Consider the following 16322-nt stretch of genomic DNA (forward strand, 5'->3'; position numbering starts at 1 on the left):
TTACCTTGACATGTAGATTAAGATTCGATCTTTTTAAATGTCTCATTTTTTTATTATTCGCTTTTTTTCAAAATCAAAATTAATATATCCTTGATCTAGATATCTACGTACACTTGAAGAAGAAAAAAAAAAAGGAAAGCGAATAAAAGATATGTGAGAAGTATGTACTCACTATGAAATTTCTTTCCAGCCAAAGCTTCGCCACAGAAGTATATGATAATTAAAATAAAATTAAAGTTATTTAATTCTTTACTAAATATAAGAATATAACGTTTCGGGGATATTAATTAATTTCTTTCTCTCTGTAATTCATGCGTCGTTTTAAATAGAGATCACCGCGCATATCGCAGCATGAATTACAATAAATTGTATTATATAATTGAAGAGACATCCACGTGTCGGAGATTAAGTTAGTTAATGATGCAATGGATTCATCATCGTCATATATAGTTGCGATATCTCGATTATATTGCGCGTAAAATATTCAATATAAAATCAACGTTGCCTCAAGACCTACTTCGCGGTTTCGAACAATTAAAAAATTATTTTCTCAAGACTTAAGTACGCTTCCTTCTTGTAATTTTGAATATAGGTCGTAGGTCTCGTCTGCTTCTCTCGTTTAAAAAAATTCCATTGTACTCACTTTATGTTACGCATTTAATTTGAACGGAGAATATTATACTTACGCACACCACGTTTCCTCCGCGTTGAAAATGTTAATAAAAATTTTATTATCCGATGACACTACAAGGGATCTCGACGTCGAATTTTCATCGCGACACTCGTGATAACAGTATGGCAATCTTTTTCGCTTCGGATGCGGATAGTAAGCACATAAACGCGAATGACACACGGCTAAAAATAGCTTCGAGAAATATTTCACTCGCGCGTGAGAAGAATACAAGAGCGCGGCTTGAAATCGGCTGTCGATTTTAACCAGAGAAAGATGCTTCAGTTATGTATTTCCGTGTGCGGTCATTTATATTTTACGCCTGCTGTAATTTCTCTCGCGGCAACTCGTTTACGTGATAAAAACTTTATCGTGTCACGCAAGGAAAAAAAAAAAAAAGAAAACTCATACAGCGTATACTCTTTTTTTTATTGTTTTGTCATTCATTTACATACAAATATTTTCAAGATACGTCTTACGAAACGAAGTAGTAGCCATATTCAGTGCTCGCTGTAGTTTGCGTTTTCGCTATAATTAAAAGAATGTGTATCTCTCTCTCTATCTCTCTCTCGTTCTCTCTCTTGATACAAAGTAGTTTTTGTCGCTTTATCTCCAATCGGTTAAAATATTACAATTAATTCCGCGACGCTTTTGAGCTCGTCTCCGTCCCACCACTTACAAACAAGTAAACTGTTCTTAATTCTCTCGCGTCACCGTTTAAGATTAACGCGTCATTATACAGGAAATAATTTAGCGCTCGTGTGAAAAGTAAATTGTCAGCGGGAAAGAATTAAGACGCGTGTGGTTTCACCCTCGAGGAAATAATCCAAGTTACGTGTCGCGAACATGCGTTATAAAATTGGCGATTGATAAAGGGGTATCGCCACTAGATTCGCTCATCACCGTAATACAATCGGTGCGGTCATCATACTTATGATCAACAACTAACAAATACAAATCGTTGCACTCGCAGATTATCTTCACCTCGCGTTAAAGAATTATTTTTTTTTTTTTTTACGTGAAAAACGCGTTGACTATACGATATTGAAAACGACGAGCTGTTTCTTTTTCTTTTATTTTTTTTTTTCTCTCGCTTTCTCTCTCGTTCGCTCGCTCGTCCGTAAACTCCGAATTCAAACGCACGTTGCGAGGAGTCTGTGAGAGAAATCTCGAGGGTTTGGCAGTCAATGGCTGTTGACGGACGCTGTTTGATTCACACCCAATCATTCAGCACAACATATCACAATTCGAGATAAAAGTTCGGCATGCCGACGACGGCGACTTATGATGATTCGCGTCATGTATCCTCGCGCACGCATGCTGTTTCGGCAACAAATGATTTTATCCCGTTCAACGTTGGATGCTGCAAAAAATGTACTCTACGCCGTACAGATCGTTCCGTGCCGAGAGCGAGCAACGGGAATCGTATCGGTTTTTAAACGCTCTTATCTAGCCCAACTATCGAAATCCAAACCTATCTTATACGTACATCGATTTCAAACAGTTCCTTTCACGCACGCACGCACGCACGCACATTCTCGCTCTGACTCATACGTAAAAGTTGAACAATTTCACGAACGCCCAGTAATTACGCTTTATATATTTGGGTGATTATCGGCATATTTTACCTTAACGTAACGAAAGGTCGCTTTTCTTCGTCTCGGCGCGAGTCTTAATGAAATTCCGACAAATCAGGAATTCGGTTTAATTATACAGATTTGATCGTTAAACTAGAAAACCAACGTGTACCGCGGTGCGTGCCGCCTTGTCCTCGTAGCCTCGGAACGTCACAAGCACGCGAATTCTCTTTCAACGTATTCGTCAGGACAAAGCGACGATTTCAAAGTGAAGAATACCATGGAAGGAATAGAATTATTCTTTGTATCATTATGCTTACGATGCAGCTTATTAATTAACGTTTACAAATGTTAATCTACAATCATCCCTCGCCCACGTGTCTAAGAACCGATAGCTTTGAACACCAATTGTTTTCACTCGCACGAGTAAAGCCGGCGATAATTATGTAAGCAACTCATTATGTTTTTTTGTGGTATCATACATTAATTATACTGCAAGTAAATCTCCTTGTAATCTCGTTTAATGCACGTACGCGCGTATAAAAGCTTGAATCCCTGTTTGATAAAATCGAACAGAACAAACGGAATAAAAGGGCATCGAGTGCATCGTCAAAAATCTTTATCGCTGGCTTCACTCGTTTCACACATACCGAATTTAGATTCGTTTTTTTTTTTTACATTCGATCGGCGACACTTTACATCGTAACTTTGCGAAACACAGTGATTAGTAATGGCTTCAATCGCGACATTTCTTTTTATCACCGTCCTTTTGCCTCGTTATCATTCGCAAGCCTTCTCGGCTCGATTTCTCCTTTAAATAACTTTTTTTTTTTTTTTTTTAAACCTTAACGCAAAGAAACACTCTTAATACTCGAGTTAAAAACTATGATATGAAAATTATAGTTCCACTATGCGCATATACTTAATATGTTGTATCTACGTGCAACAAAAGTATTCTCGCAGCTAATACGTGTGTATGTATATCGCAAATTTTGATAATGCTTAGTCGTAGATATCGTACAAACTTTGATGAAAATGCGCTGCATTAATCAGAACGACCGCGTGTGAAGGAAGGAAAAAAACGGACGTGTTATCACAACGATATGCGTACGTCGCAAATGCTTCACAGCGGCTGTGTTTAATTTTAACAACAGAATCTACGAACGATTTAGAGCAGATTCTTCTCCAGCTAAAATTATCAATATACTAACATGCTTCATGAATTGTGAACAATTAAAAATACTTTTAAATTACTACGAATTAGGGAAAAAATGTATAATAAGTGAAAATGAAAAGACTGTTTCGAAATTCAGTAGATTCTGTTGTTTCGATCGATTATTCGAAAAGACTACTGTTCATCGTTTTAATATTTCCACTTTTTTTTTTCCTTTCTTACACGCTAACTTTATTAAAAAAAAAATAACGAAAGAAGAAGAAAGACAGGTAAAAGATGAGTAAAAAAAAAGAAATAAATACATACTATTATGGAAGATCTATACCTAACCGACACAAATAAATTTATATGTACAAAGATAATAAAGTATGAAATGTGAATCGTAAAAAAAGACAAGACAGAGAGAAATATCTCCAAAAATAATGAAGGAGAAAGAAGAGAAGTTTTATATCATATAAAATGATAATTGCGCGCATTCGTATATTTGTAAATTGCATTTGTAAATTGCCTGTCTCTCGATTATCAATTAAAAAAATTTGATGCACCTTAACGATGTGTTGGTGATCAGCTCTGGATCGCGAATTATTTTGCAAAGGTAAGGAAAAAAAAAAAAAAAAAAAGAGAATATTATTAAACGCGCAAATACACATTGGATAAAATCATAACCAATATTTAAAGAAAAAGTAAAAAGGTATATCGATTAATAAAACAGTAAAATTATGTATATAATTACATAATTATACGTAGATAATTTAAAAATAAATTATCCTTTTGACGCTTGCTGTCAAAATTTTATGTCTTTTCTTGCGAAATTATATCTCTAACTCCGATGATTCGACTAGAAATTCATTCATTTAATTCCTTCGGAATGATTATCAAGAGTTCTTACGATTACGTTTTGTAAATCCTAACGTGCCAATGTAATAAAACCGTACTTAATAAAACGCAACGAAGCATTGTGCAATAATAAACTTGTATAAATAAAATTCAGCCTTCGAAGTTATGAAAATTTGTAGCGGCTAACGTAAAATTCATCTACAAAATTAATTTTATAAGATAAAAAATTCAAATACATATGCTACTTCATAATATTACTCATAGTCGTAGTCAAAATTTTATCGAACATTATTTAAACATTTGTACAGAAATTAATTTATTCATGCATATAAATGTGCAAATTAAATTACGCGAATGGAAGTTTTCTTTGAAAGCAAGCTAAATAAAAGTTATTACTAATTATAGAAAAGGCTGTAAAGTTTTAATCATAAATGGATTTGAAGAAAATTTTTAATTAGTCAAATCAATTAAAAATATATGTAATGTGCAGCAGAATATTTTCAATATACGACAATAATTTTTATGAAGAACAACCTGTCATATTAAACGTGCGAAAAACGTCAATCGCAATTTAGATATTTGATATCCAAGAATGGATTAACATGAAGATTTCTTAACTATATATCGTTTAAGCGCAATATTCTCGAGAATTTCACAATCAACGATCGTGGCATCCGTCTACCGTCTTTATTGCTATTTACAACGTTCAACATGTCTAAGAGATTAGCGCATTATGGGGAATGAATTGTTTCTTGGAATGTGTTGATCTATTACATTTTTAGAATTATTCATGACAAAAATCGTTAATGCAACATGCATTTTATAAATTAAGATGACTGTGTACAACATTGCGTTTACAAAATTAATGACAAAAGTAAAAAAATGAAAAAAAAAACACATGCCACGTCATTGATGAAAGAATTCTACATAGAATGTTCCCGATGAGATCGTTTTTATGGAAAACAATGTTCCAACATACAAGAGAAATTCTAGCTAGTCATATGCAATAAAAAATATACGATGCGTAACTTGAACGTTGAAATAATTGAGTTTCTTTGAAAGTTCTAATTAGAAAAATTAATAACTGATCGATCTTAACTATAAACTTGTAAAAAAAAAAGATAAAAGATATAGGAAAATACAGAAAATGAATAGAGAAGCAGATGGTCAAGAAGAGAAGAAAAAAAGACGAGAGAAAAATTAGAAAATTGTATTTTAGTTTGCACCGAGTACTTGGTACACATACCAACCGATTTAATGGTGTAAACTAAATCTGTAATAGATATTCATATATAGAAATCGATATTATTTATACTATAAATACATGATTTTTTTGGCTTTTATCGATATCTGTTTAAACTACAGAGCAATATAGTAGTTTTTTTATTGTGTGTAATATTTATTTTATATTTTTATTAAAGTATTTGTGTCAATCAGAATCCGTAAAAGTATTTTGTAACTCTGTATGCAGACTACAGATAAATTTTTTCGTAAACTGAATTAATAAACTCAATTGATTCAACGTTTTGTTACGATTGTTATGTAGTAATCGAAAAAATTACGGCCACTTAAGACACTAAAATTAATTTACTTACATGTAATTGTTCGATATACATGAATGTAATCACATTACATTCTCGTAAATGTTGTAAAAACCTGTATATGGTTCTCAACTGTTATCGCTTTGATATCGAGTAATTTAGTCATTTAACTCTTTCTTTCTGTTTTATCTCAGTCCTTTTAGTTTCGAGAGCTTGGTTTTGTATTTTGTTATTTCATCTTCGTCTTCTTTATCTTTTATTTAGTTCTGTTCTTACGGCTGGAAATATAAAATATTTTATGTAAAACAAAATATTTTTTGCATGTACATGTTGGAAATTCGTTAACATACCATCGATTATTTCTTGCTTCATTTTCTGGAATTCTTTGCGTACTTCTTTAATGATCTCCACCTTGAAAGCCTCCATCTCTTGCGCAGTAAACGAAGTTCCATCGTTAACACCGTTTACTTTGAGAAGAGTATCCTCTGAAGCCGAACCGAATCTCTTGCGTACTGACTTCGGCGATTCAGCGCCGTTAGAGAATTTATTATTCGATGCATTATTTTTATCCCAAGACTTCTTGTCTGGTGAACTTTCTGGTTCCTGTAAAAAAAAAATTAATCGATTATTTTTTCTTATTCAACTCCAATTGCTTTTATCAATTCTCAATAATTTAATAAGTGTTATGTACCGGTGGTTGTTCGGGCTGTTTTTTTTCAGCAGCAGCTCGTCGACGTGCTAAAGTTTTAGCCATCTCATCCATCATGGAAGCCATACCACCACCTCCACCTCTCCCTAAAGTGCCATAATTGCCGCCTCCACTGCCACTACTACTGGTGCTAGAGCCACTGTTCTCCACTGGTTGTGATTGTTGCTATTCATAAAAAAAAGTTAATTATTATTACACTTCCGTACTATTTTCTATTACCACACATATAAAATATAAATAAAATACGTTAATTTAATAGAGCATTATATCTTGTTCTTGCAAAAAAAAAATGGTAATTTATGAAATAATCTATTTAAAAGATAAAAATAAAAAAAAAGAAAATTACTTGTTTCTTCTTAAGACGTGCTTGAAGGGCTGCGGCTAATGAGTTGGTGTCAGGCGGAGGATCATTCGAGGAACTGACGGATGAACCGGAACCGGCAGCGGTGGTGGAACTATTAGCGTTAGGTACAGGCGGCGGTGGCGGCGGAGGCGGTGCGGCAGGTCCAGCCAACGATACCATCGGAGGCGGCGGTGGACCACCGCTAGCAATAGGAGCGTAAGCGTTAGCGCTGACCGTGTGATGTCCGCCAGTGGTATACTGGTTCACTGAATTTAATGGTGTCCCATATGGATTTGTGGTACCCGCTGTGGCAGCCGCTTGTACCTGACTAGCACTACCATACTGTGCTTGCGCCTGGGACACAATATTAGTGCCGTATTGCGATTGACTGGATTGCGCGACCGAGTATTGGCTTGCCGGACCAGGTGATGGACCAGCAGCATACTGATTTATCGAACTATTACTTCCATACTGATTACTGCCGCTGCTGCCATATTGCGCGGCTTGACTACCAATCGATTGACCATATTGGCTTGCATTAACCGATCCACCAGCAGTGTAATTGCTCGTCTGACTGTTAGTGCCGTAGAAGTTGTTCTGACTGCCGGACGGCGGAAATTGATTCGGACTCTGACCCACGACGGAGGCCGCACCGCTTCCCGTGCCGCTACTACTGCTAGGAACAGTGGCACTCGCGTATTGATTGCTTGCAGGTGCGGCACCGTACTGATTTACTTGATTCGCAACGTAGATTGATTGACATTGGGACTGCTGATTCGCAAGGTTCGATTGGGATGACGGAGATTGTGCGTACTGATTCATCATCATCGATGGCGCCGGCGCCGTCGATGAATTAAAGTTCATCATCGTTGGTGGGCATGGTGGGGCAGGGGGTGCAATCGGCGGCTGAGGCGGTGGTATCGGAGGACCGACGACTCCCGGTCCAGCCGACATTTGAGGAGCTGTAATCATACCACCCGGCAAAGCTGATTGTTGCTGAGGAGGTTGTGGAGCCGGCGGTGCTGACGAAGTTCGATGATGACCGGACTGTTGTTGCTGCTGCTGTTGCTGCTGCTGTTGTGTAGCAGACGGACAGCTTGGCGATATAGGATTAGGACTTCCAGTTGCTGCAAAAAAATTTAATTTTTTATTATAGTATATAATAAGATTTTTTACAACACATAAGTTTTGAAAATATGAATGTACCTTGGCTTTGCTGGGACATTCTGCGTTCCTGAATTATTGCGACGTCTTCTCTAGTCATGGTTCTGTAAAGAAATTAAAATTAGTTAAAAAATTTATTTCCCAATATTAATTTATACAAATCAAAGAAGATTTCAAATCGTTGTGTTTGTTACTATATGGCGCAAGATACTTTTCACACAGCGGTGCATTAATTATTATCTTATTTTTAGCAAATTTATATTAAGATTTTCTTCGATTACTTATAACGTATTTTAAATTTTGTAGAAAGCGTCCGCGAAAAACGGGAGGAAAAATGTCAAGCTCAGTCCCAGTGTAGTCGAGTTATTTTAAAAGACACAAAGCGCAACAGCTAATCCTTTCGCTTAGTCTTTGCGATTTTATTCTCGACGTCATAATTTTTTCTATTTTTTCCGTCGATTTTTATTTTCATCAGAGAAAAAGTCCCACGCGTAAGTTTATTAAATTATAATACTCTTCGAGACAGAACAGAGGAAGGAAAAAATTGCAAGAAGGAAACATGGGTAGAGAAAGATTATTTTAGGGAATCAGGAATCTTGTATGATAGATCTGCATGACCTTTAACCCATATTAACCTAATGCTGTTATATTATAATACAAAAATATTCCATCCAATAATTTTCCATCATATTTAAAAAAAAAAAATTTCAATATTATTAGCAGACAGTGCTTGTTTCTCGGTGGATTCATTCACTCGCTTTTTTCTACGTTTCATTTTTCGCTTTTCTATGTTTCATATTACTTAATAATATACCGCGCAAAAAAAATAGCCTGATAATAAATTTAATTCGGGTTATTACGGGTTAAAAGGACGGGAAGATCACCTCGAGTGTCCATCGCCCGGTGAGCCACGCGCACAGCCCACTTGAATAACGGTGCCAACAGCACCACTAACAGTCACATGGTGTTCAGGGGTTGTGGTGGCGGAGCCCACGGGCACGGCCGTTTGGCCTCCTGTAGGCAGATGGCTCAGGGACAAGGAGATCCGCGCGTTACGACCTTGACTGCAACCAGTCGGGACAGATGTGTGATTTGCTTCAGATATACGATAGGGAAATTGAAACGGGCCTACGGTCCGTAAAGTAAATTGATCACCCTACGAATTTCTCGCACTTTTGCACATTATTTTACAGAAACAGCCGCATTGTGCATATCAAAAGTATCTCCCGATGTGCCTCCACATAAATTTGTTATACTTAAAGAAGGCGTTCTAAATAAAAAGGAGCGAGGGTTGGTTTCCGTATCTCCCGATATATTTCCACATAAATTTGTTATACTTAAAGAAGGCATTTTAAATAAAAAGGAACGAGGGTTGGCTTCTGTCGAAAAATATGACGTGAATCGACTGGACGTTAGCTCGCTGTATTACGCCGTTTGATAAAAAATTGTTGCGGTATTGGAATAACAAATCGCATTGCGAATTGTATGTAAGTAAAAGAGAAATAAAAAGAAGGAGTTATACCTGTATCCCATATCCTCGTCATATTGAGCTGTGGCCTGGCTTTGCTGCTGCTGCTGCTGCTGTTGCTGCTGCTGCTGGTAAGCGGTTTGCTGTTGAGTGCTCGCGGTAGTCGTCGGAGCAAGACTCCTTGATATGTTGCTACCATTGCTCAGCACCTACGCAACGTTATAAAGTAAAAAAAGTAATGTGTAATTAAAAGTTAATTAAGAATAATACATCCAATTACGGCAAACAAAGCTGGCAATTGTAACTGTTGCAATTGAAATTGATGTCCCACCGAATGAACGTTCGTTTCTTTATCATCTCTAAGCTTTGCTTTTTTTATTTTTATTTTTTTATTTTGTGATTAACAGCATCCGAGAATCATCTCGATTGCGAGGTAAGTGTTCGTCAGAAATTTCTTTTCCCGAAGTGATAATTACAATCACCGAGTTATGATCTTGAACTCAAGCGTCGTAATAACTTAAAATGATATGTTATAAAAATATTAAAAATACAAGTCCATAGCGGACGATAAAGGGATAGAGACAAGGGGTTAATAGTAACGAAAATTGTGATAAAGATGGAAAAAAAAAAAAAATGTTATGAATTACATCGAGTGCCTGGAGCATCGCCCGAGCGAAAGCATCGGCGTCGTCCTTACTGGAGAAGTTAAGCCCGTAAACTTGCTTGTTATCCCGCCACTGGTGAAACGTAACCGTGGCCTGATTGTACTTGAGTCCCTTGAGGATCGCGCAGTTGATGACAATCTCATGATCCTGCAGCTTCCTACCGACCACGCGGAACGTATTGTTCACCTGGTGATGGTAGAGCTGGACCTTGGACAGACCGGACGAACTGCCACTGGGTATCCATTTTTTATTCACGTCGTCGTACACCATCACCGACGCGCGGGCAGATGATATGCTCACTTCGCTGTAAAAAAAACACGAAATATTAATTTTTTTTCCATTTTACAGTCAATTAAATTCTACACATATAAATTACATAAAGTAAAATCGAATAGTGTTGATAAAATGTAAAAAAGCAAATGTTTCTGCGGATATCCTTTAGATTTTAGACCGTCGCGACTTTTACAAAGCAATAAAAAAATGTAGAAAGAAGGTTTGCGGGGAAAAAAAAGGATAGCGAGGGAGAAAATGAACCGTGCGTCACGTAAGTACCGCGAACGGCTGTCCTGTTGCCAGGAAGATCGTTGCTGGCGATAACTCATATGCTGATTCACATTCACACGTCGCTGCGGCGCGGAATCCCCCGTTACGAAAGTGCTCGTTCCCGTGAACGCGCTTTGACTTTGCGCCTGACCGTCGGGGAGCAAGTAGGCTTCGTAGGACCATCTCGCCCTGTTGGTTCTAGCGAACGAATTTCCGCGCGAGTCCCACATCACGGGCGAAAGCTTCCTTCCTTCTTCAATCAATCATATTTCGTCAAACGCCCCGATTCCGATCGCAGAAGCGTAGAGGCCGCGTAATAGCTTCCTTTTACGTGCGGCACCCGTTTCCGAAGGCGTAGAACGATTTCCGCGGGAGTTAAGGTACCAGCCGACTGGAAACGGAGCGAGGTAAAACGTACGGAGCGCGGCGCGATAATTAAATGCCCGCGGAAGAGCTCGCGCGGTTGCCTGTCGGTCGCTTTCACTGCCGCCGTCGAGAGTGCGGTCGCCGTCGACGAAACGGGAACAGGACGAGGTAGGATGTGGCGGCGAGATTGTCACTTCCTCGATTATCCTGCCGCTGTTACACCATCGTCGCCGCACTGCTCCCCGCCACCGGGTCATCCGTGTGCGCAATCGAGCGAGGTGATAACACGCGACATCCGTCGTCATCTTACACGGGTTCGAGAACGTTTACGTTACCGTGCTGCGGGCAAATCGCACGAACGGGCGGATAAAAGACACGCTTGCCGATCGTCTTTTCGATACTTTCGCGAAGTGGAGAACGCCACGTGCGAGAGACGTCCGCGAAATAAACAGATACGTGCAAAAAAATCTTGGGATCAATTTTTTTAATTTCTTTTTATTTTTTTTTTTTTTTCGAGATAGCATCGGTTTCCGCGAACTGCCCTGGTATCAAAGACCGCGATGTTCATCGGTGGATACCGAGAGCGGCTCCCCGGCAATCTCGTGAATCAGCTGCCACGCAACACGTGTGTGAATCAGAGCCCGGCCTTGCCTCGCCAACAATTATCGATCTAGGCGCGCGTGATGCAGTCCGAGTTAAATATCATTGTCGCACGCGTGATTGCGAACAAGAATGTCAATCGGTGAGGTCAATGTTTAAGACTGACATTATCCCGCTGAACCCTTTATTTCGGTGATTATCGCACGCGGAGCAATTCGATCTTGAGACATTTCTCGAAATATTGCAACCATTTACGTGGCATTAATCTCGAGCCTGAACTATTTTATAAAACGAATACAAGCCACTCTATTCACGAAATAAGCTACGTTACGTAAACGATATGTTTCCTTGTATCTTTCCTTCTGGTATCGCGTCTACGTTACGTTTTTGATCGCGGATTTATCATACTTTGCGGATGTCAAACTTTTAGAGCATAAAGCGCGAACGGCACTCGCCAGTCGGAAGTAACATTGAGATTCTTTCTTATTCTCTCCGCCAGCCGGTAGCCATCAGATTGTTTGAGACCACCATGCATCGCGTAAAAGTGGAACAAATGCGTTTCGGAGAGTATTGCTTTAGCTGCTTTTCGCATGGCATAAAGAACCGTAAATCTGAATCATAACTACTGCATGTAGCAAACGAAAGCTCTTACTCCGTAAAACTCTAAAAAAAATCTCTCATTTTTTTTTAAGTCAAATCTTATAAAATAATAATTTACACGCACCATCATAAATTATAATTTAAATAACTCGATATCGTTCAAAGACCTTTAAATACTGTTTGCATAATATTTAATGGTAATTCCATCGTCGCGGTTTTCTCTGCGTTTTTATTACCTATCTCGCTGCATTGTGCAACGTGGTAGCGAGAGAAAAAAAAAAAAAAAGAGAGTATTCTGCACGAAAGCGGCATCGACGACGTGTGCGACATTGGATATCGAATTTATTCTACGTCGCAGAACCAAGTATGCGTTACCATTTCGCTTTTATACAGCTGGTCACTTTAGACCAGTCTTATCGACAATGACGAATCCAATCGTGACGATTCTATTAAATCCTGGCTCGGCATGCAAGCCGCCGCGGACGATGCGCTATCTCTTATCGTAAAACAATATTTAGACTGAGTTGGTTAAATTCACGACACTCACGCGGCTTCAACGACGCGTAAGTTTATCGAGACACGTCGCCCGACACATTAAACCCAACGATAACGAAGCAATTGATTTAGGGCTTTGATGTTTCTACATGGAAATTGTTTCGCACTCTCGAACTCCCGCTGCTGCGAATCTATCGTAATTGTTTAAAATATTTTACGCCCGCGATATAATTTATTATTAATTTTTGGGGATAAAGAGATACTCGCGACGTCTTTGGAAGCAGGGACAGCTTCTTCGTGGCTTCACTTTGATGAAACGAGTACGAAAGTGGCATATGGCAAGTAGGTAGTTACGCGTTCAACATTAATTTAATCGGATAGGTAAGTCCCTTGAGTAAGGCTTGACCCTCGGCTCTCTTCTTATTGTCAGTAACACGAGCCTTTTATTCAAAGGATCCTAACTCCAGAGCCTTGAAATGCAATATCTCTTTTCAATTTCAACAATAAAAATCAAATAATTCAAAATCAAATTGTGCACAGCTTTGTCAAACATATTTTTTACGTACGTATCATTAAGATATATTAATTATTAAAAATTATGCTGAATAAATATTGATTTTTTAAATGTACAGTTTCCCTTCGTTTAAATGTTTTAAAAAGAACAGAGCCTTGGTGAGTAAATAGGTCAATTTTTCACATACATATTCGCAGAAAATAATTTCCTATAAAAGCCTGACTTCTTTTTTGTACAAGCGCACGTAGGAAAGTGACCTAAGAAAAATCTCTTCCGGCCGACGCGACGCAAGATGCAACACAATGAGTGCTACAGTAGAAATTTAACAAAGGAGCATGCTATCTTCGCGAGTTGTATGCAACCTACCTACATATTAAAGCGCTATGTATCAAGTCCCCATGTCGCATTCCGGGTACGTAAAAAATACTCCCTCGAAAGCTTGAGAAATAAGTGGTGATCGAAATTGCTTCGCCTTATCATTAACGCCTTGGCTTTTTATCAATTCAGCGCGCGATAAATATAATTGTACTCCGTTTAACTTTCGAACTGCATCTCGTACTTTTTTTGCAATGGGCATGAATAGGTCAAAGCTCCCTTCGAATCCACGCGGTGATTAAGCGAGGGTAGAAGTAGGTTACTCGAGCAATCTGCGCCATATCGCAACGTTAAAATTAATTAAGCTCGGTTATTGAAGGTGAAATTGAAAGTCATTACGCGACTTTACCCACGGTTTAGCAAATGACAGTGGGATACGATACGGCAGTTTGTTCTCTTCTCTATAGAAGAGACAGTGCCCGCCTGTGATATTCATATGTGTCGCGTGGTCACACACACGTACACGTCGTGCCAGATTGTCGTACTCCCTAATGCACAAAACGTAATATTTCCGGCAGATATATAGGACGTTTCATCGCCAACCGATCAGACGATATACTGTTAAAGATTAAAAATAATTTTTGCATAAAAATAGTACTTGTATCTCATCATTAACATATTATTTTACTTAAAAAAAATATCTGTATAATTTTTTCAATATAGTAAAGGAAAATAAAACTAGACATTGATGATTAAAAATATGAATTACGTATAGAAAATTTTTAACGCCCGGAATGTCGCGTTGCAAAATTATAAACTGTATAAATTAAAATCTAAGAAGATAAATTCTTTAACTGTTCTCTTAGTAATTTTAACTTAAACAAACGTGGACTAAATGACGAATATTATTCGAGTTGTACATTTAAATTGCGTGCATGTTCTCGTGAAGACTCAAGTCGTTTAGATTATTTGCAACAAATAGGCAGAAGTATCTTCAGCCTTGGCATTTTTTGAAGCGTCATACCGCGACCGCTTCGCGACAGCGTCGTAGCAATCTGACACGAGCAAACGGAATTGAAGCGAGACGCTGACAATGAGATTGCGCCTTCGAAACGTACATGGCTTTTCAGCAACTTTTATCGCTAAACACGTATAGAATAAAAAAAAAAACTGGACAGAGTACAGGTGATAGCGTTTCTCGACGAGCGCTCAATAAACTTTGTGACTCTGAGAGCTCTGTAGCTTAAAAAGAACATAAAAAAAAAAAAGAAAGAAGTAAAAGGTATCGCGAGTCGGCAGCTTTGAAAGGGATTTCGAAGGGAGCGTTAATTGCGGTCTGTTTGAGAGACGAAACGTGAAACTGATGTTTACCGTTTGTCCACGTTAGTGCGAAAAGTAAGTGATCGCTGGTGGAAATGGTCAGTGGTTGGAAGGAACGGTGAGTAGACGACGCGTTTTGCGCGACGCGAGGCAGGGCCGCTAGGGCTCAGGGTTGAAAGACGCCCGACAGATGCACCTAAGAGACCGAGATCCGTCGGGCAGACTTGCACACGCACACGCGCACGTACGTGCGAGAGAAGCAAGGAGGAAGAAAGGGAGCCTAAGTGGAAACGAATGTAAAGGCCGCTTGCGAAAGGAAAACGGAGTACGCGGACTCCGCGATGCGTTTCGACGGCGTGTCTTTTTTTTTTTTTCTTTTTCGACGGTTCCTCCGAACGACACGGGGAACCCTGCGAGCTCGCGTTCGGCGTCGCCGAGGTCCGCGTTGTCAGATATCGTCCGTCGTGGGCGAGGGGAGAGACCGGGCGGAGTTTAGGATTTAAACGGCAGTCGCGGAAATCAAAAGAACGATCCGCGCCCGCCCTCCGACGCGTGATCGATATCGCGCGATCCTTTTCGTTCGCGTACGCGCGTGTATCGTGGGTACATACATGTACGCGATAAAGCACAGAGTAGAGGGCTAAACTCCGATCGGCCGATATTGACCGTCGTCCTTAGCGTCTAGACCGGGAGGGAGGAGCGCGACCAAACACCGAACGACGGCGACGAGAGAAGTAAAAAGGGGGGAAAAGGGAGAGAGAAAGAGAGAGAAAACCGAGGACCAAGGAAGGCTCGCGGCTGAACTCCAGCCGCTCCAGGACGTGCTCCTACTCTCGTTCTCTCTCTTTCTTTTCTTTCTTTCCCCCTTGTGCGCGTAAATGCTATACTCACTTCATGTTTGCTTGACCGGTGAGCGTATGCTATGCCTTCATGCAAGCCGTATTTCTGCTCCTGCACAGTATATCACCGAGCCCATGAAAACACGCGAGATTCGGGCAAGATTTGCGGTAGTTGGACATATAAATAACGAGAGAGCGAATCGAGCTGCGCGGCACTAACACCACCGTGACACCCTGCCGCTGCACATCTGCCCGGCCATATTGCCGACTCGGAGAATTCCTGCGTCCCTACCCTACCCACCAGGCTACCACCCACCTACACACCCTCACGCTACACGACGCTAACGACTTGCCGTCCTTGCAGCAGGACCGCAACCGAGATTCAGACGACTCGAGCACAATTGCACGCGCCGCTGGTCACTATAATCCGAAACTGCTACGACCGAATCACTCGCGCACACCCGTCTACGTGTGTATTTATCTATTTACGCACGTAGACGGTGCAATAGCGACGCAAGCGTTTTGATCCTTGCCGACAGAGGGCGAAAACGCAACTGACTTGATTTTCTCGTCTCGACTTCG

The 16322-nt window shown here is 39.7% G+C and overlaps 1 protein-coding gene across 4 annotated transcripts; it reads right to left on the reverse strand.

The window, feature by feature from the left end:
- Positions 1 to 1078: 1078 nt before the first annotated feature.
- On the reverse strand, positions 1079 to 16236 carry Ena (ENAH actin regulator enabled). Of its 4 annotated transcripts, none has more exons than XM_070672165.1 (9): positions 15793 to 16236; positions 10131 to 10452; positions 9538 to 9692; positions 8900 to 9079; positions 8058 to 8119; positions 6855 to 7978; positions 6491 to 6673; positions 6150 to 6402; positions 1079 to 6077 (listed from the first exon to the last, which is right to left on the reverse strand). In XM_070672165.1, exons 1-9 carry the CDS (start codon positions 15795 to 15797, stop codon positions 6049 to 6051), a joined length of 2313 nt encoding a protein of 770 aa, XP_070528266.1. In that variant the 5' UTR covers positions 15798 to 16236; the 3' UTR covers positions 1079 to 6048. The 4 variants fall into 4 exon arrangements, with proteins under 4 accessions (XP_070528266.1, XP_070528254.1, XP_070528260.1 ...); XM_070672153.1 differs by lacking the exon at positions 15793 to 16236 and adding an exon at positions 10701 to 11088; XM_070672159.1 differs by lacking the exons at positions 8900 to 9079; positions 15793 to 16236 and adding an exon at positions 10701 to 11077.
- Between the last annotated feature and the right edge of the window lie 86 nt (positions 16237 to 16322).

Source organism: Cardiocondyla obscurior, linkage group LG02 (genome assembly GCF_019399895.1).
Source record: "Cardiocondyla obscurior isolate alpha-2009 linkage group LG02, Cobs3.1, whole genome shotgun sequence".
NCBI classification, from domain to species: Eukaryota; Metazoa; Arthropoda; class Insecta; order Hymenoptera; family Formicidae; genus Cardiocondyla; species Cardiocondyla obscurior.

Coding starts and splice junctions, on each gene's coding strand:
- Ena (XM_070672153.1), bottom strand. CDS start 10,921: ATGTGGGACTCGCGCGGAAATTCGTTCGCTAGAACCAACAGGGCGAGA. Junction 10,453..10,700: donor CAACAGGACAGCCGTTCGCG/GTACTTACGTGA, acceptor TTTTTTTTACAG/CGAAGTGAGCATATCATCTG. Junction 6,403..6,490: donor AACAGCCCGAACAACCACCG/GTACATAACACT, acceptor TTTTTTTTACAG/GAACCAGAAAGTTCACCAGA.